The sequence below is a fragment of the Pundamilia nyererei genome, unplaced genomic scaffold (assembly GCF_000239375.1).
Source record: "Pundamilia nyererei isolate P.nyererei 1_Seehausen unplaced genomic scaffold, PunNye1.0 scaffold00109, whole genome shotgun sequence".
NCBI lineage: Eukaryota > Metazoa > Chordata > Actinopteri > Cichliformes > Cichlidae > Pundamilia > Pundamilia nyererei.
In genome coordinates this window covers 1,370,998-1,391,007 of record NW_005187510.1, presented here as the reverse complement: position 1 = coordinate 1,391,007, position 20,010 = coordinate 1,370,998, and the positions used below count along the sequence as shown (strand labels likewise).

General features: G+C 40.8%; 1 protein-coding gene across 1 annotated transcript in view; it reads left to right on the top strand.

Moving 5' to 3' along the window:
* Positions 1 to 17,954, top strand: part of me1 (malic enzyme 1, NADP(+)-dependent, cytosolic) — a 75,138-nt gene extending 57,184 nt beyond the window's left edge. The window contains exons 6-14 of the mRNA XM_005741299.1: positions 5,345 to 5,448; positions 14,058 to 14,167; positions 15,864 to 15,961; positions 16,267 to 16,380; positions 16,499 to 16,604; positions 16,747 to 16,889; positions 16,991 to 17,164; positions 17,261 to 17,359; positions 17,450 to 17,954. Of these exons, the coding sequence (XP_005741356.1) occupies positions 5,345 to 5,448; positions 14,058 to 14,167; positions 15,864 to 15,961; positions 16,267 to 16,380; positions 16,499 to 16,604; positions 16,747 to 16,889; positions 16,991 to 17,164; positions 17,261 to 17,359; positions 17,450 to 17,617 (1,116 nt within the window). The 3' untranslated portion in view covers positions 17,618 to 17,954. The remainder of the gene's footprint in view (positions 1 to 5,344; positions 5,449 to 14,057; positions 14,168 to 15,863; positions 15,962 to 16,266; positions 16,381 to 16,498; positions 16,605 to 16,746; positions 16,890 to 16,990; positions 17,165 to 17,260; positions 17,360 to 17,449) is intronic.
* The last annotated feature ends 2,056 nt before the right edge of the window (positions 17,955 to 20,010 follow it).

Here is a 20,010-nt window from a genome sequence, read left to right as displayed (position 1 = left end):
GCAGCCAACAGAGCTGTAGTCATCCATCTATGGACCCTGTTCTGCATGTCAGCAGCTCTGAAAGACGATGCAAACCGGGCATGGAGCACGTGTTTGTGTAGCCTTAAACAGACTAAGAATAGCCTTCGTGTGCTTCTATATATACACAACTCTTGGCCTTGGCTAAGGGCGTGGCACACTCAGATGCTTGTGTGCCCAGCACAGCTGAGATCCATCCGTCAGTAGATATCCTTCATTTTTCCAAGACCATCTTTGGATGACTCAGTCCTGGGCTTTAGTTTCATTCCAAGCAGATGTCTCAAGTGGATTAAGGATGAGACGTTTCAAAGAGTAGTGGAGTGCGCAAGTAAAGTGTAGGAAGAAATATTAAGCAGCAGGAAGAAATTCAAAGAGCAGTAAGACTGGACAGAGGCCAAGAAAACCTTTGAGAACATGCAGGTGATGTCTTCTTTGATGAACTGTAGACAACATTTTCTCAGTGCAGTCGTCATCAGAGAATTTAGGCTCACAGCAAAAGTCCCCTGTATAAGAACAACAAAAACACTGCTCTCTTCCTAGAAACCTCATAAAAAAATATTACATTAGTCTTTTTCCTGCCATTGTAACTGGAATAAGTCATTCTTCCAAGTCCTGCACCTCAGTTCTTTATCTTTATAAGCCTGCTCTACCTTTTGACCTTTTCCCGTACTGTCATCGCTACAGACTCTAGTTTTCCACATTGAATCTTCTGCTCTGTTTAAGTGATGTTATTTTAGGGTGATAATACTGTCTGCGGATCTTTGGGTACATGACAGCAGTTTTAGACATTTATGGGCATCACAGCACAGCTTTAACAGGTCTTTATAGAATGTCTTGATCCATACTTGCTCTTATCCCAGAGTGTCTTTTTACCTCATTCCAAAACAGTGACACAGTTTTTTGACTGCTTAAGTATGTACCATCTTATAAAGTTCTTGTAGTACAGTGCTAATCTCAGTTCAGTTGGATGTTGATTATTTCAGAGATGCTTTGTTAGCTTGTACAAAGAGGAGAACTCAACATATCTCATATTTATATGTTCAGACTATTTTAAGATTGAAGGCCTTATGAAACAGATGGATTTTTTTGAGTGTTGCTGCTCCATGTTGAGTCACATACACTGATAAATGTATTGCTTTTTCAAGTGACTTCACCACCACTGAATATTAGATTTATATTAATCTTCTTAAATCTTGAAAAGGAGCTCAAGAGTCTTTCTTTGTCAGCACATTCCTTTAATGTTGTGTTAGATATAAGATTTACTATACATGTCTGACACTCACAAACATACAGATATATATTTCTGCTGCTCATTCAACCTATGCATAGCTGTACAAGAGCTTTTGCTGTGGTCTGCCTGGCCATGGGTGACTTCCATTTTTCTGTTATTCTAAAGAGATGACAGAATAAATGAGACGTAATAGGATAAATAGACTGCTATGTGAGTGTGTACATGTGTGGTTCTTCAGGACCAGTTTGATATGGAAGGGAGGCTTGCCTGCTGCCACTGGTAACTCGCTTCACTCTGCAGGAATGATGGGAGCAGATGGAGGTGGAAGGCTATGTGGTAGTGGTAGCACTAGCTAATTATTAAAATGGCTGTTATTATGGGATTATGTGTGTCCTTGAGTGGATGTAGGGGTAGAGAGAGGCAGGCATCCATCCAAACAGTCAAGAATGCAGGCCCCCACAAGCTAGACATACCTCTGTTTTTTCTTTAAACCAAAAGTTCACATTTTGTGACACTGACTTATTTTCTTTCATGCCAAGAGTTAGATGAAAAGATTGCTGCCACTGTAAGGCCAGCAGCTTTACTGTTTAGCATAGCTTAGCAAAACCAAAGCACGTCTCTGTCCAGAGGTAACACAGTCAACTCACACCACTCCAACACCTTACATGGTAATCCGTACCAGCGTGTAAATTTGGTGTTTTAATCTGTTTCCACCTTTTCTGCTTGAGCTAAGCTAACCTAGACTACTGTGGGGCGTAGTTCTTCTTCCCTTATCTCCTTTCACTTATTTAATCATTAGTTATTATTAATCTCTGGCTCTCTTCCACAGTACGTCTTTTGTCCTGTCTCAGTCCCCTCACCCCCAAACTGGTCATGGCAGACGGCTGAGCCTGGTTCGGTTGGAGGTTTCTCCTTCCCACCTACAAATATTAAGAACCCTATTATTAAGAACTGGAAGCCAAGACTTTTTCGAGTGTTTTTTTGCAATGTTTTTTCCACAAACTCTCAAGTTTTCAAACTGTCCCAACATCTCCCTCTGTATATCTGTATGTCTCTGAGCTTCCGTACAGCAAAATCATTGAAGCAACACGATTGTAAACTCATGTCTTCACCACGGCGCAGCGTACCAGTTTACAAAAATCGAGAGGTGCACGATTGGCCGAAGCACAAAGATTGTGGCGCGCAACACAGAATGTGATGCCAAATTCGGCACACGACACGGCGAGCACAATGGCTCCATTATTTATGTGTTGCAGCTGTATGTTGCTTTCTTTGGACTGAAGGACAGCAGTCACTGCAGGAATTAGAATGCACTTTTATTCTTTATATGTTAGATTTAGTTGGCCTGGTGGTGTGCTGGTTAGCACTGACATCTCACAGCAGTGCTGGTTGTAATCGAAACTGGAGTCTTTCTGTGTGGAGTTTGCATTTTGTCTATGTACTCCAGCTTCTTCTCACAGTCCCAAGACTTCCCCCAGTTAAGTGGTGATTCTAAAATGGCTGTAGGTGTGAGCGACTGTTATGATAGCTTGGTGACCAGCCGAGTGTGTACCCTGCCCTTACCCTAGAACAGACGGGATAGGCTCCAGCACCCTCTGTGACCCTGAACTTAAAAAGTGTTTAAGATAATGGATGGATTGCGAGGAAGTGTTGAGCCCGCTCCTCCTAATAACTAGAACTGGACTAGTTTATGAGCATGCTTTGTAACTATCTTGCTATTATTTTTTAAGCAGCACATGTGTGAGCTGTGTAAACTATTGTGAGACCCAGGAATAAAATATCTGTATCTGGACAGTTCTTATTGCTTTCTCGCACAGAGAAGATGCGAACAAAGCAGCTTGAGCTTGCAGGGAGAGGGTTTCAGAAACAGATACACAGCATGAAGGAAAGTAAACAGTTTCTCCAGTAGTCTCATTTTTTTTTCTCTGCTTCACCCTGTTATCTCCCCTGATTGTGTCTGTCTGTCTGTTTCTGGGTCTGACTCATGCTGAAATGAGAGTGTGATGTCACCCTGAACAATATGCTGTTTGTGCGAGTCCTGGGTGGGCTATCAGACTTCAGCGCTTGGGTGTCTTCTGGCTCAGACAGGTAGAAGATGTGCAGTGTTAATGTTCAGTTTTGTTTCACCTCTTATTCAAAGTTTAATGTTGTGTGCGACACGTATATAAACTCAACTAGGCACAACAAGTCATTTGAATATAGATCTATATTATTATCTTGAAGTTGAAGTCTTTAGTGTGGAAACGAGTGAAATAGGAGCTCCTGTGTCTCACAAGCACAGACTGTAAAGCCATACACGAGGACTAATCCCCTCTGAGAGAAGAGGGCCTGCGCAGCACAAAGGACAGCTTAGCCAATCAGCAGCAGATAATCTGGGACAGAAAGACAACTCATGTCAACAGTTCAGCACAGTGTCAACGGGGTCAGAACACTTGAAAATCACTCACGACTTCTTCTCTTTCACCTTAAAAAGCAGGGGTTTGATTTTTTTGCAGTTACTAAATGAACTGAGTGACACAAAAAACTTTTGCTGCTCCCTCGGATATCAGGGATATCAGAACTCTTGTGGGACCACATGAAAATGTTTTGCTTGTTTTGGTTACAGTTGAACTTGGCCACCACTGCCAGGAAATGACTTGTCAACTTCAAATAAATATTGTCTTAAATAAGCTTTTTGAGCTGTTCTTGGACATGGTGACTATTGACCCTGCCATGGAAAGGTGGCTTCTCCCTTCTCCAAGCCGCGTTGATCGTAGTGCCACCCTTTAATTATCCATTTCCATAAGTAAAAGTCGTCTGTCCCAGCGAGGCATGACTGCACTGTGGAGCAGTTCCCCCAAATTTGGACATCACAAATGAAGTCAGTGTTTATAGAGCGCAGCACGTGTAGATTTAGCTAGAAATTGTTTTTTGTATTATTAGACACTGCATGTGACAGGTGCACCATGCTGTAGGATGAAAGACCTGAATTTGTGCTTCAGGTTGTGTTCTGAAAACACTTGTTATCACAGGATATTATTATTACAAATGTCTTAAATTTTAGTTCTCTTCACCCGTCATTATCTATCATCTGAAGCAGGTTGTAGATCAAGCCAGAATGGTGGTGGGTGTAACTCAGGCTTAAGTAAGCAAAACTAGATAGCTATCGTTTGCTGAGGTACAAAAAACAAATCATTAATGATAAAACGGTTTCTCACTGTCGCCATCTTGGTATTGAAATAGACTTCACAAATGGGGGAAACAAGACCATGAAAACAAGGACATTGCAAGCTGAAAAGTCGTTACCCAATAAGCAATTTTTTTTATCTTATTTTGTATCGAAACACATTTTGTCATGTTTGTTCTTAAAAAGTACTACTTTACTCATTTACTTGATCATTTACAAAATGAACTTCATGACCTGAAAACTTGCAACTGAGCTCATGAATTCTCCTGAAGAGTGTTTACAGACGTTTTCCTACCAATTAATTTTTGTGTGTGCACACACGAAAATCAGCTTTGTTACGGACATGAGAGCAATTGTAATTTGTTTCCTCCATCCCTGACCATGTCAGATTTCAGGTGAAATATGCCCTGATGCATCAAAGCAGACTTTGTGGGCACTCTGTCACTCTAGTGAGGAATTTTGGTTCACCTAACAAACAACAGTGTCCCCCTCGCTCCCCGTCTCTTAAACACACACTTGCTTTTATCACTTCACTCAAAGGTCAAAGGTCAATCCTTCATTTCCTCAGCCTGAAGGGTCCCTTTGACTGTTTAGTTGCTGTACATTTAGAAAACAGTTTTTTTTTATAGCTCACGCAGTCACACGTTTACATTCTTAGTTTCATTTGTCTCTACCATCAGTTGTTATCTTTCATTGTAGATGATGGAAAAGTGGAAATTTTTAATTGGATTCACTTTACAATCTTTAGTTAGAAAAAACCCCAAAACTACTGCATAGTTTGACAAAGAATAGGGTAAAAAAAATAGGCAATATCTCTGCTTCTGCAGTATCAGTTTAGGAGTGCTATTTTGCATAGCTTCAGTCTTCCTAGGATTTTTACGTTCCTCTCTCATGTGTTGCCCTTTCCTCTCCTTCCTGTGATTTTACAGGCTCTGCTGAAAGACCCTCTCTACATTGGACTGAGACATAAGAGAGTGCGAGGCCAGGCCTACGATGACCTGCTGGATGAATTTATGAAGGCTGTATCAGACAGGTATGGTCATATTTACCTTCAATTTATTATTTGCCCACTTCCTCTTTGGGGCCTGCTATCGCCATTTCAGCGCGCTGCGCTCTTAAAGGGAAAACGTTAAGCAGTTTAGCATGGTCGGTGCATGCTTTACCATGCAGCCAAATTTCATGGGGTTCAGGGGTCTGGAATTTGAGTCACATCGATTCACCTTCTTTGAACTTTTCTGAAGTTTAGGTTGCTAAGAAATATTCATCAAAACTCTTGCTTACTGGCTGAGTGGTAGCATTGGCTTATTGAGAAGTGATCAGAGAGTCAGTGAAGCTTTTTATTTTATTGGCATGTTTCTTTCAGACAGATGACTGAAACCAGCTGACTAGCTATTGAGTAGGCAGCAACTATTCTGGACCTGTCCACAAACATTTGTTTCTTATTAATAAATCAAGATCGAGCTCTTTTCTTTCAAGGATAAAGGGAAAGCTTTGTTGTTTGTCATAAACTGGTTTATACTAAATGGTTGGAGAATGTGACAAAGAATGTGAAAGACGCTCACACAACTGGTGGAGACCTCTGGTTTGTGGAGGAATGTGCCTTTTCTGTGTGTTTACCCCAGTAATCCAGTGCAGGGAAAGTATCTGGTCGTGTTATTCCCAATCAAAGAGAATTTGTAATTGAGATCTGTGATGTCATGTTGACATGCAAAACCTTATTAGTGGTTAGCTTTGGCTTCTTTCACTTGGAGCAACAGTAAGGCACTGAACTATTTAGTGTCTTATATGGTCACTTACTTGATTTGTATTATCAGAGCTAAAGTTTATTGCTTTTCTGACCTAAAATTATTGTGGACGTGCTATTGCTTCTTGTTGGGACTGGTACCTCCTGTGTTTACTGGAGTCTCAGACATGTCTGTGTACCATGGAGCCATTACAACCACACACACACACACATGGCTGGTAGAGCCTCATCCTAACCCAGGGAGGCTGGAGTCCAGAGGGAGAAGTCTGGGTCTGGGCCTCCTCCAGCTGGCAACAGCAAGCCACGACTCTAATAACCGGGTAGCTTCCCAAATACAGGGAACAGCAATGCTTTTTCCCCAAAGGAGCCAGATTGGCGGAAAATGAATAATTATGGGCTCAGAGATTCAATGAATGATTACAGCTCTGCAGTCTTTTAAGTAATATTCATGTTTAGTTTTCTAAGAAACTAAACGTGAACTAAAATACTCCAGATTGACTCATCATCAATAAGAAGAAGTCTTTTTAATCCGCTGTTTCAGGAATACTTCTTAGTTCGAAGGCAAATGGTTGGTGATGCAACCCGCTGTTTGATTTCAGGCCAGACTCCCAACTCCACAAAAGAATCAGGTTCAGTGGTGCTTTTGTCTGCTAGCAGAAATGAAAGTAATTATCTCATAATCTCATTGCTGCTGCACACACCCACAGCACAGGGTAAGCCACAGCTCTGCCGAGGTTCGGAAACTTTGAACTTCACATTTCTGCTCAGCATTTTGATAATTTACTTCAAACTTAGAAATCCACTTTCATTGCATTGCAACCGTCATTGCAGCGCTTACAGGTTTTTTCCTTAAAAAGCTGGAAAATGATTTAAACTTTTTTAGACTCAAGTAAAAAAAGAATACCATTTTAAAAATGGCCATAAAAAGCCCAAAACATAGGCTACCAGATTTAAATTTCTTTGCTTTTTACTTAAAGGTCAGCTCCTTTTGAACTACTGTGATTATTCAGGTACTGCTGTTACTTTTAGATGGCTACCTGCATACTCTGGTGTACCCTGGATTTCTTCCACTGTGTCAAAACAGTGCATCTCAATTTAAATATTAGTCCCACAGAGCCAAGTTTGGGGCAGACATCTTTTCTGTTGGATTTGTTAAGAATTATCTCAACTTTTTAGGTTGTTCTGTCTGTGGGTCATAGCCGCGTCCCATCACCAGTGGTGACCACCAGCACAAGGCCACGTGGGGTTGACACAAAAGAGTATCTTTGCCCTTTGTGCAAGTTTGTGGTCTATTGTGAAATCACAGTTGTCCATAGTGGTCTGAATGAGAAAGTTATCCAAACCCAGAGAGGTCACAATAAAGTGTTCATTACTTTAAAAGATAGATTTGGGCAAAAAAATAATAAATAAATAAAAATCAGATGAAGCCAGTGAGATAAACAAGTAAATGGAAATTGTTTGATTTAGATGCCATCTGTGCTATTTTAGTATTAGACACAGGAATTCAAAAAGGAAAGGCCTAAAGTAAGCTGTATTCAAGAATTCAGTCCTGTACTGGACCAACACACTGAGATGATAATGAATTAGATTAAATAATGTATAATTAATATAACAGATAGCCGACTGAAATACTCAATTCAATTCAATTTTATTTATATAGCGCCAAATCACAATAAAAGTTGCCTCGAGGTGCTTCATAGATGCAGAGAAAAACCCAACAATCAAATGACCCCCTATGAGCAAGCACTTTGGCGACAGTGGGAAGGAAAAACTCCCTTTTAACAGGAAGAAACCTCCTGCAGAACCAGGCTCAGGGAGGGGCGGCCATCTGCTGCGACCGGTTGGGGTGAGAGAAGGAAGACAGGATAAACACATGCTGTGGAAGAGAGACAGAGGTTAATAACAGATATGATTCAATGCAATGCACACACATCCACATCTGCTTTGTGTTGTCACTGATGCTGTTCTTGCTGCCGCTGTCCTTACCTGATGTTTTTCACATAGAGTGAGAGGAGATCCCAGAACAGAGCCATACAGCCAAGCATAAATTATTGCAAATGGGGAAAACAATTTTCCTTTGATTGTTTCAGTTAGGGTGACAATAATCAGATAAAAGTCAGTTTATGGAAAGTAAAAACAGACTAATAACCAGAAGGCATGGATCGTAGGAGGGGGAGAAAGACAATGGATAGGCCAAAAGTATTTGAGCTCGATTTGGAGACCTGCAAGGTGTGCCCAAAAAAGTTTTAGGGCCCTACCTGGAGACTCCTGTATGAAGAAACCATGCAGAGAGCTGAAAGAGGAGAAATCAAAAACACCCTAGGTGAATAAATTTCATTAAAAGACCCTTGGAGGCCAAAGTACTCTCTGACATACTATATAGTGTTGTTCATTTCATAGGAAGGGCTGTGCTATATTTTACAGAAATAGACTTAAGGGTATTTCATGGATAATTCTGACTAGCATGCAAAAACTATAGAAGTGCAATCAAATGTATTAAAATTTTTGAAATGAGAGACTAAGGAACAGCCAGACAGACTGATGGACGTATATATGGGTAAAAGGACCAACAGAGGAAAAGAGAAAGAATGCAGAATGTGCCTTTTTTTTAATGACGGCTCAGGGATTTGAGGAAATAATGTGTGCTGAGAGATGCTTGCTCTCTGGAGAGTGAGAAGGGGCTGGGAATTTATTAAGGCCTCAGCCACAAACCCCTGTAGGGACGGAGGGAGCAGACAGCCGTGTGTGTGTACACAAACACACGTGTATGTACACTGGTTCGACAGCTGTGTTTGGACAGAGCACCGTTGTCCGTGACCTTCTTTGCTGAGGTCCACCTTGGCTCTTGCAGCCATCATGAATGCACCAAAAGAAGTTCAAATCTTCTCCTCTGATTTTAGTCTCCCCCTCCTCGACCAGTGCGAGCATAAATGACTTCCACCTACTTCCTCTTAGTGGAGAGTCAAGTTTCATTAAGTCTCAGATGAAGCCAGATCACATTTCCTGTGGGAGCTGGGTCACTCGTTAACTCCTCAGAAATACAGACATAACACCAAACGTCTGAGTGATTCGCCACATGGGAATGCGTCTGTCGGCTCTTGTCTCTTTTTTTATATACTGTCAAACATTAATATTATTGTCGTAAGCACTTACTCTCAATATATTAGACTGCTTTCGCAGTAAGTGCCAAGAGACTATAAAATCTGAAAACAATGAGCCTGAGAGTCTTTCCTTTTCTTTTTCTGACAGCATTTTGTCACAAATCACAGGGAAAAGAAGGTTTTAAGTAAAAATTGGACCTATTTTTTTCTAATCCACTAGCTCAGATTCCTGTCCCATGAAAGGAAAGCTTGGGCTGTAGGCTTTACTGCCTGTGTGGTTGTTTCCTGTTTTTATACATTTGAATTGACTAAAACACCTGCTTTCACATGATCATTTATATCGTTGAAGTGGAGGATGAATGATTGGCTTACACTAAAAGCTAGCACTAATATAGCAGAATCTTCAAATAAGCTTTGAAAACCTGTTTTCTCAGTCAGCATCAGAAACCTCTAAGAGCATAATCAAGGAATAAAAGAGACAACCAGTGGTGTAGGATAAGGATGGTATGTAAAATTTGAGGGCTGATGACTGTCCTTTGCTTAGTCTTACAGTTGAAAATGATGTATTGGTTTAAATAAAACAGTAACTTTCATATGAAACTCTATACCAGACTAAACAATGACTATGTGCCACAAGTTGCTGTTAGCTACTGTTCTGGTTCATGGTGTTAAAGTCCATCTTTTATATACAGTCTTTGGTTTCAGCCATAGGAGAATTGACACTTTTCACTGTCTTGTTTTACATTCTTAAACAGCTGTTTGATTTTTCCTGCCCTCTGTCCCATTTTGAGGGCTTTCCCACGAGGCCCTTTCTGCTACTCAGAAACTCTGTGAACAGACACCGCTGTTGACAATGCAAGGCTCCAAGACCAAACGTGACCTTTCACCCCTATCCAGAGAAAAAAAAAAGTCACTGTTTTATATAATGTAGATGAGCATCAAGTCGCAAAACCTCCCAGCAAGTCCTGTTCTTCATTTTGAATTGTAAGGTTCTTACGCACTACATTTCAGCATTTCAAAGCTGAACTTTAAAGCAATAGTAAATGCAAGAAACATATAAATTATTTTACAGTATATTAGTAGGATTCATAATTATACTTCATACAAATAACTGTAAAACTAAATGACACTGAGATATTATCAACGTTACATTGACCCTTTTTTCTGTGTTGTTACCCAGGCACAGCCCTTTAAGTGTTTAAAAAAGTACACATTAATTAAAACAACATGTGAGTTGCCCTCAAATAGCAGCTTTTTCACTCCTTGTTCTCAGCATTTACTACTCTCCTGTTTCTTTTTACGGCTCTTTGTTCCAGTGCTGATGCCCACTGACTGTTTCATTGATGGTGTTACTTAAGTTTAAAGTGGACTTGAATGACTGATTAATTTAATTGCTGCCAATCCGTAACAACCGATGGCACAGGATCCACAGTGGAACCTTCTGTTTAAACGTCTGCATTTTGTTTTTGTACAATTACGGCTCATTCTGCGTTAGCACAGCCTGTGCACCTCTCCCCAGTTGTGCTCAGAGATTAATGCATTTTTCACAGCACAGTCAGGAGTATGCCGAGTGTTTTTTCTTCTTTTGGGTGGGCCTGGGCTTGGTTAGGTTTCTGCCCTTGATACTTTAAAGCAGACATAAAAGCAAATCCTGCTTCTTTGTCCAGTTTTTTTCCTCACTTTTTCAATTCAGTTGGAAAACCAGTACATTGTCAGGTTTCAGCAGGTCATCAAGAAAAAAAAAAACTGATTTTCACAAACGGCCTCCAATGTGAGCTGTGTTTTAAGCAAGGCACACAAATACATGCTGTCAGAAACACTTCCCCTATCTTTATTGGAGCAGGAAGATGCTCGTTTCTTTCTGCCACAACCACAGAGAGTCAGTCTGTAGTTTATGGTCAGTGAATGCACATAAATATGCGTGTGTTTCCAGCTTAGTCATTCTGAAATATCTCTCAAAAGACCTGTCTTGAATTCAGATCTTGAATCCAGATCTGTCAGCGCTTTGACGGTTTTGCTGAGAATAGTTGCATTGAGTGAGCACTATTATCCCCTCACAGAGGACTACGCTCCCTCTGCTCTACGTGAACTGGTGTGACCTCTCCGGCAGAGAGTTACACCAAACCGTACCAGAGGGCGCTGTGCTGGCGATTGGGCAAGGCCACATCTATCCTCGCCCGTCGCCTGTCTCCTTTTTCCTGAAGCCCAAACACAATGAAAAGTTTATAGCTCCCTTCTTGGCCTCATTATCCCTCCTCTTTGCACAGGCTCTCAGTGCTTTAATGCTGCTCACTGCTTTATAGAAAACACATTTCTCTCTTCAGCACTGCTGTAGTCTTGGCGGTAAGTCAGCTACACTGTCAGTCTCTACACAAGACATTGGTGGCTGCAGCGAGGATTAACACTGACCAAGGAATGGCACTCTCTCACAAGGACATCAGGTTTTATTACAGCTGAACTCAGGTTGCTTCTCATGCGTTCTTTTACAGCCTCGCTTCCGCTCAGCTCCATCCTCCGCCGTCCTCCAAATCTAAGCAGTTTAGCAGCCACTGGAACAAGTGGGAAACAGCTTTAGTGAGACGTCTGCGTAACAGCGCAGACAATCTCACACCTTTGTGGTCCGAGATGGGAGTTTTATGAAATGGCTGAAAAGGGAGAGAAAAAAGAAAGTGAGGAACTTTTAAAATGTCTGGCCTCTCTCTCTGCTCAGTTCACTGACAGGGCTGCAGGTGTTAGAAGAGACTCGCTCTGTTTGCTTGGCCTGTCCCCAATTTCCTCCATCACTCAGTTGCTGAAACATGAGCTCTGCTTTTCATACGGGTTTCGGACAAGCTCACCCTTTCCTAATGTTCCTATGGTCTTGAAACTGACTTAGAGCACAAACAGTTCTCTGCTGTTCTTGAATACTCTTAGAGAGTCGCATAACTTAAAGCACTTTGATGCAGTAATCTCACACATCTTTTGTTAATGTGAGAGTTTCAAAGTCTGCTGCAGGGTCTTACTTGTAACGTTACTTAGTGCAAGGCTTTTCTTCAAAGAGAAAAAGCTGCATGTTTGGAGCTAGTGGACATTCATGGATAGCAGCTACTAGCTTCATGTGCTACTGCTTCACAATCATTACTATAGATTCCAGCTGTCTTCATTAAAACACCATTACAAAATAAAATAGAATGGCAAAGCTCTCAGCTCTCTACCTGCGACTGTATACATCTGTATCTGTTTTAGTCTTCTTCGTCACAGAAGAACGGGGCAAAGCGAATGTCTGGGAGCAAATAAAAACACAGCTATTTACAGTGTGTGCTTAGGTAAGAGTGCCATCTCATTTAAAAATTCAGGAATCTGTGTTTAGGCAGGTGTGTGGTTTCTTGTTTTTTCACTTTTATGACATCGATTCATGCGATGTAACTCAAAGTTGGTGGGCTTGTTGCATTTGAGCCCAAGGAGTCTGAAGTTTTTTGGATGAGAGATGTGCTTTTTTTTTTGCTTTTTTAAGAGAGTATAATTTGGTTTAAATTATTTAAAGACTGTATTTTACATAAAATGCTTAAAAAAGAAAGGATTAAGAGCCATTGTGACAGCTGTTTCTTACAAAATTAGAGAAGTTCGTGATTCTTGACTACAGAGCTATATCCTTGAAATTTCAGCATAGATGGACTTTTTAGCACTAGCTGGACCATCTAGAGCTGTCAATAAAGTTCGGCTTTGAATGCAGTATCATTCACCCAGTTTACTAAGTGATAAACACAGAGGAAACTCACAATAAGAAATTGAACGTAATACTTCTTCTTCTTTTGGCTGCTCCCTTTAGGGGTCACCAAAGCGGCTTGTCCGCTGGTCAACAGCATCGGTGGTGTTCATTGTTAACCAGTGTATGGAAATCTTATTCTTCATGATCTGTATGTCTGCTTTAGTAAAGATTTTAGGGTAGATGCCCTTCCTGATGCAACCCTCCACATTGTTACAGGCCTGGGCTCAATACTGCTGTAGGAGTACACTGGCTTGTAGCCCCCCATGGCTGGGTTAGGAACTGATGCTTAATGGAAACCAAGAATTTAAATACTAATTAAACTGGTACAAAAACCCTAGAAAACTAAAGAGGATCAGAACTCAAATAACATAGCAATAATGAAATATAAGCGGAAATCAAAAATTAACATAAAAATAATCCAAAGTGTCAAAGACTGCAATAAGGGTAACACTTTAAAAAAAGAAAACAAGCTCGAGTATGCTGATAACAAACACCAGGCCAAGCTTTCCTTCTCCTACATCTGCAAACCTTTTTCTGCTCTCCAAAAATCAGGAAATCCCTGAAAGACATGGAAACTTTCATTTGGCTGCTTTATCTTGTTTACAGATGTGAAATGCTGGGCTGATGTTTGGTTGGTTGTTTAAAGTTTTTTGTAGGAGCTCATAAGCTCCGGCTCCTGTGTTGATTGCATGTGATAGGCGGTCCGAGCCCAACACTGCTCGGTGTTCTTTTGCTCCGATCTCACCTTTTTTGTGACTTTTATCGGATGTTTGACCTCTCTCACTGAAGCTCATTGTGACCAGCTGTTGTACATTTTACAAAGCAGTGCTCTTCTGTAAGCTGAGACCTTGAATTCAATCAGTTGTTAACTTTTTGCACCAAAAAGCCAGCAGTGCTGTTGCCGAGCACCTCCCTCTGGAGTGAAAAAAATGCTCTTTGTACACGTGTGGGCTGAATTTGAGATGTTAAGATAGCGACTCTCCTTCCCCTGCTCCTTTTCATCCTCTGTTTTGGCTCAGCCTGATGTAATGCGGCTCTTGTGTTCACAGGTATGGAATGGACTGCCTGATTCAGTTTGAAGATTTTGCCAATGTGAATGCTTTCCGCCTATTGAGCAAGTACCGCAACAAGTACTGCACATTCAACGATGACATCCAAGGTAACACACGCACACACGGATGGATAAACCAGTCGTCAGTACAGCTGATAAAAAGCTGAGGAAAAACACCAGATGTCAAAACCAAACTGCCCTTCAGCTCTTGTATTTTTTAACTTTCCAAAAGTTTTCCCTGTGACTTTTTCATTAGCATCCTTAATAACCAGCCCTAAGAAGACTAAAAAACACTTAAGTTAATGACAGCTTTCCTGCTATGTAAAAGGTGGGCAGCTTTTTTTTTTAGCTGTAGGTACATTTCTACTGCTGAAGGGAATGTTACTGCAGAGTCACAGTCTCTACTTTTACATCGCTGAGGGCAGCTAATTGCACATGAAAAACAGTCAGACTTTATAAGGATAGTAAACTCCTACTTTAACTTCAGGTTTTATACTGAATACAGTAAAAAAAATTAAGTCAATAGGAATAAAAACAAGCAGTAACAATAATCAGTCAGCACTGAAGTTTGCTCCTGGAATATCTGCTCACATTCTGCTCTACTTACAGCCTCTTTGGATTCTGTAAGGTGTTGTTAAAAAAATTCAGTTACATTTCAATTCAATTGTATCTTTTTTCTATAGTGCAGAATCACAACAGCAGTTGCCTCAAGGTGTAAAAACCCAGTATACAATACAATACACAATAATACAGAGAACCCCAACAATCAGATGGCCCTTTATGAGCAAGCACTTGTGACAGTGGGAAGGAAAAACGCCTTTTTAACATGAAGAAACCACCAGCAGAACCAGGCTCAAGGAGGGGCTGCCATCTGCTGCTACCAGTTGGGGATGAGGAGAGAGGGACATAACAAAAGACACGCTGTCAAACCGACCCAGAGATTAATAATAACTAATAATTAAATGCAGAGTGATGTATAAATACAATAGAGTGAAAAGAGGTTAGTAAAGTAGAACTAAGCGTCAGCCTAGGCCTATAGAAACGTGACTACGCTTGGGTTCAGGGTCGCCTGATCCAGCGCTAACTAGAAGCTTAGGCTTAAAAGCAAAGTTTTAAGCCTAAGCTGAAAAGTAGAGAGGGTGTCTGTGTCTCAAATCCAAACTGGGAGCTGGTTCCACAGAAGAGGGGCCTGAAAGCTGAAGCCTCTGCCTCCCATTCTACTTTCAAATACCCAAGAACCACAAGTAAGCCCGCAGTCTGGGAGAGGAGTGCTTTAAGGGGTGATATGTTACTATGAGGTCTTTAAGATAAGCTGAGTCCTGATAAGAATGAGTCAGAAAATCTCAAAAATAGTTATTAGATTCTATTTAAAAATGTCTCTCAAAGCAGAGTTCTCCTGGCCTCTGAGCAGCAGACTCAGGTTAGCAGTCTACCCTCATACATGCCTCTGCTGACTTATGTTGAGAGTCTTGTCACTTGCTTGGCTTTGCAGTCAAAATGATGCAGTGTCCCCAGAAAGTTAAATGCGCACCTCACCTCTCAATATCTGGGCTCTATACCACTTTGGTGTCCTGCAATAGTTCATACTTTAGTTATCATTCAGCTAAGATTGGATGACACATGACGTGATCATGTGACAGGCTCGCATACAAAGTCTCTTATCCCATGTGTCCCGCTTGGTTATGGAATCATGTTTCTATCACACAGAATGTAAAACTGGAAGAGTTGCGGTAAAAAAAAAAAAAAAAACCCTGTGAAGCTGCATTATCTCCAAGCACTAAAGTTCCTCTGTCTTAATCTGCAGGTACTGCTGCAGTAGCAGTAGCAGGACTACTGGCCGCCCTTCGCATCACCAAAAGCAAAATGAGTGACCATACCGTCGTGTTCCAAGGAGCAGGAGAGGTGAGTGCAAAATTCATTCTGAAGAAGAGACTTGTTAATGCTGACAGAACATACCTAATTCTGCTGTAAAAAGAGAGCACCAGCACTCTGACTAGTGAACAGTACAGTGATTTCATTACCATTAATCAAGACTGTTCTCAATCCTCTTCACCATAGTTAGCAGCACTTTCTAACACAAAGAAGACATTACGGTTTAATATTCTTTTGTGAGGTTGATGCGATTTTATGGCAGGATTAGTCATGTGAAACTAAATCTGCCAATCAGCTCCCACCATCCTACTGTTATCCTTTCTGTCTGCTCACAGGCAGCGATGGGGATTGCTGAACTGATCACCATGGCCATGGTGAAGGAGGGGCTCTCCAAAGAGGAGTGCATGAGAAAGATCTGGATGGTTGATTCTAAAGGTCTCATTGTCAAGGTACCTTACTTAACCTGCAAACATCTGTTATAAACATGCATATTTAACTCAGACCCATTTTTTTTCTGTTCTCTGACGTTTCTACTAATAACTGAACACCTTTAATTTTCATTCTTAGGGTCGGGACCACCTGACTCATGAGAAAGAGAGTTTCGCACATGAGCACCCACAGATGAAGAAACTGGAGGATGTGGTGCAGGAACTGAAACCTACAGCTATCATAGGTAAAACATTGTATAATGTTATCTGTCACCGATGCATTTGTAGACTACAGTGAGAATGTGAGGTCATTTTGAATATGCTGAAAATGAAGACTAAAACAACTAAAAGTTGCCAAATGGAATAAACAGCACATTACTGTCCCAGGTGTGGCAGCTGTTGCTGGAGCCTTCTCTGAGCAGATCATCAGGGACATGGCCTCGTTCAATGAACGCCCCATCATCTTTGCCCTCAGCAACCCGACCAGCAAAGCTGAATGTACTGCTGAACAGTGCTATACATTCACAGAGGTGCTGAAGACTGTGCATCCCAATGCGTGTCCAATTTGAAGGATCATCCCTAATGAAAACAGGCATTGTAAATACTTTATAAATACTTTTCTGTGATGCAGGGGCGTGGCATTTTTGCCAGTGGTAGTCCATTTGATCCTGTGACACTGCCTGATGGGAGGACCTTCTACCCAGGTCAGGGAAACAATGCCTACATCTTCCCTGGTGTGGGCTTGGGCGTCACTGCCTGCTCATTGCCGCACATTACTGAGGAAATATTCCTCATTGCAGCAGAGGTGAAACATTCACTCACACAGTCTATAGTCTATATGCATCCTTTTCAATTTGTTGTGCTCTCTGTTAGTACCTGCTCTTTGTTTGCTTTGAAACAGGCTCTTGCTCAGCTGGTGACTGAGGAGCACCTAGCAGAGGGAAGACTGTATCCTCCTCTCAGCACCATCAGGGATGTCTCTTTCAAACTGGCAGTCAAGGTGAGCTCAGCAGATTCACACAGTGCAGGAGATACATATTGTCATATCTGGGTCCAGTTATATGAAACAATGAAAACCTGTGTGTTACAGATCATGGAGTTTGCCTACAAGCACAACATGGCCACACTTCGCCCTGAACCGTCCGACAAAGGAGCCTATATACGCTCACTGTCCTACAGCTGTGACTATGATGACTTTGTTGTTGACTCGTACCGCTGGCCTGAGGACAGCATGAGTGTGCAGTCATGCAAACTTTAATGCACTGGATATAGAGACCAGGCAAACCCTGGGAAGGCATGGTGACTACTGATGTGCACTGTCATCATCAAGATGTGATGTTGGGATATGAGAGAAGCTCTGTTTAGAATTTTCTTATTGATATGCGTTACTGTGAAATAAGTGACGACAACACATAAATATTGAAAAGCGCTGGAATTTTTTTAAAAAGTACTGGAAGACAAAGCAGTCATGAAGTGTTGTACCAAAGGCATCTTTTCACAATAATCTGAGGAAAGTCTGTAACATGATGTTGCATTATGACTGTACCAGTGGAAATCAAAAAATTCTTTCTCAAATAAACATTGTTTGATTAATATTTTCCTTTTCAGTGATCACATTTGTACTGACAAAAGGGCAAAGATGGACAGAGACTTTGAATAAAACCTTCACTGAGTTTTGTAGAGAATCGCTGTGTAAAAGGTCCTGCCACTGAACGATATGGTGCTCTGCCTCCCTCTAGGGGCCACCTTATGTCATTGCAGTGGAACAGGGAGCTTAAACATATCTTGGCTTTTGAATCACCTTTCTCTATGTATGTTTTTAATGATGTAATTTGAGCTCAAAACCCGTTTGGCGCATATTTGTTAATAGCAAATTCAAACAAAGAAATGCATTCACAAACTGTGTCACGCAGAAAAAAAGAGGCACACGTGTATCAAAGAGAGCCAAATTCAATCCAAATATTTTATTGTCCAGCTGTGATTTGCTGTCCTTCTGGTGCCTTTTGAATTAAATTGAGGAGGATTTTACATGAATTAATTAATCAATCACTCGCCAGACAGTCAGTACCAGAGGCCATGGTGAGCCCACTGCCAATCCCAGTCTGAAATCAATAAAGAAACAACCAGACCAGTCAGCATCCAGTGTTCAGCGTCTCGCCCGGGGCAAAAAATCTGAGAGACAATCTTTATTAAAAAACAAAAATTTCCCCTTACACTTTCACTGTTCCAGCCTCCATTTAAAATCCCCAAATCTGCCCTGGGCAACCACTGCTCTGACCTGAGGATCAATATGTCTCAATGTCAACACCATCCAGTTATTAGTTGTGGCTGTGCGAGCCCCAGGAGCTATAAAACTAACACATAATTGACTTTTGTAAGGCTGTGTTTGGTTTGTAGGCAGATAAAAGGATTAACATCTTCTTATTGCCAGACAGTCTAACAGAGAGTTGTAGCACTCAAAAAGAATTCAGAGCTGAAAACAGAGAATTCCACAACATCAAAGAATAACAAAACGTTTATCTTCCAAGGGGGAAAAAAACATTTTTGAAACCTTATTTTAGAACAAATGAAGTCGGTGATTCAAAATAACCGACCAAATGTTTTTTCTGAGGTTAAAAAGTGAAGAGTTGCTACTAGAAGGTGTTTGATAAAGACTGTAAAAAGACATGGGAAGGATTTCAAGTTCCTCTTTCAAAATTAATTAAACCGGTCATTTCTTTAATTAAATTACCTTTTTATTGGTTAGATTTTCCCCAAAAACTTGTCTCTCCATGCCCTAAAAAGGCTTAGATTTACCCCTTTGTATGTGCAGGTCTGTCAATATGCAAATTAGTCCACAGGACAGTCTCAGCCAACCCCTCTGCTACTTCCCAGGACCTCTTTATCAAACAGCCACTAATGTGTCATTAAAGGCAAGTAAATCCTGTTCCTGATGCAGTTCAAAGGTGTAAATGTTCATCAGTGGTGCTGCTGACTGCTTATTTCACTCAAGATGTGTCTTCACAAACATAAAAGCACAATATGGAAATTTTAACATGGTTAAAATTTTTAAGGATATAATTCAACCTTAGAATCGCACAAGCAGAACACACCAGTAATTCCATGAGTTATGTGCAAAATGCCGAATGTTAACAGCACTTCCTATTATTGAGGAAGAAACCCTTTATCCTCATTGTCAGGTTCAAATGTATTCATCTAGCAAGACGGTCTATTGTTTCAGTTTTTGATCTCATTGCATCATTTCTTTATTGATTAGAACCCAGTAACAACATTTAGATAACATTTCCTCCTTTTTAAAAAATGTAATATTTCTATTAGCTATCCTTTAGCTATTTAACTATTTAGCTAGTGTTTTAGTATCTCAATTCAAACAATATACAACTTATTTATACTTATACTGTTTATTCATTACTTTTACGTATCTTTAAGCATTTTTAACAAATACTTTTACCTACTATTACACTTTTGAACTGTTTTAGCTTTAGCTCTATATTTTTAGCATGTGTTACCATGAGCTAACAAAACTGATGCTTTCGCTGTCCGTTACTTTTAGCTGTTATAGCTCTTTTTATTACTGGTAGCTAGCTGAACTGTTTATTTATATTTCAGCAGCTTTCACTGTATTTCTGTTACTTTTAGCCATTTCAGAAT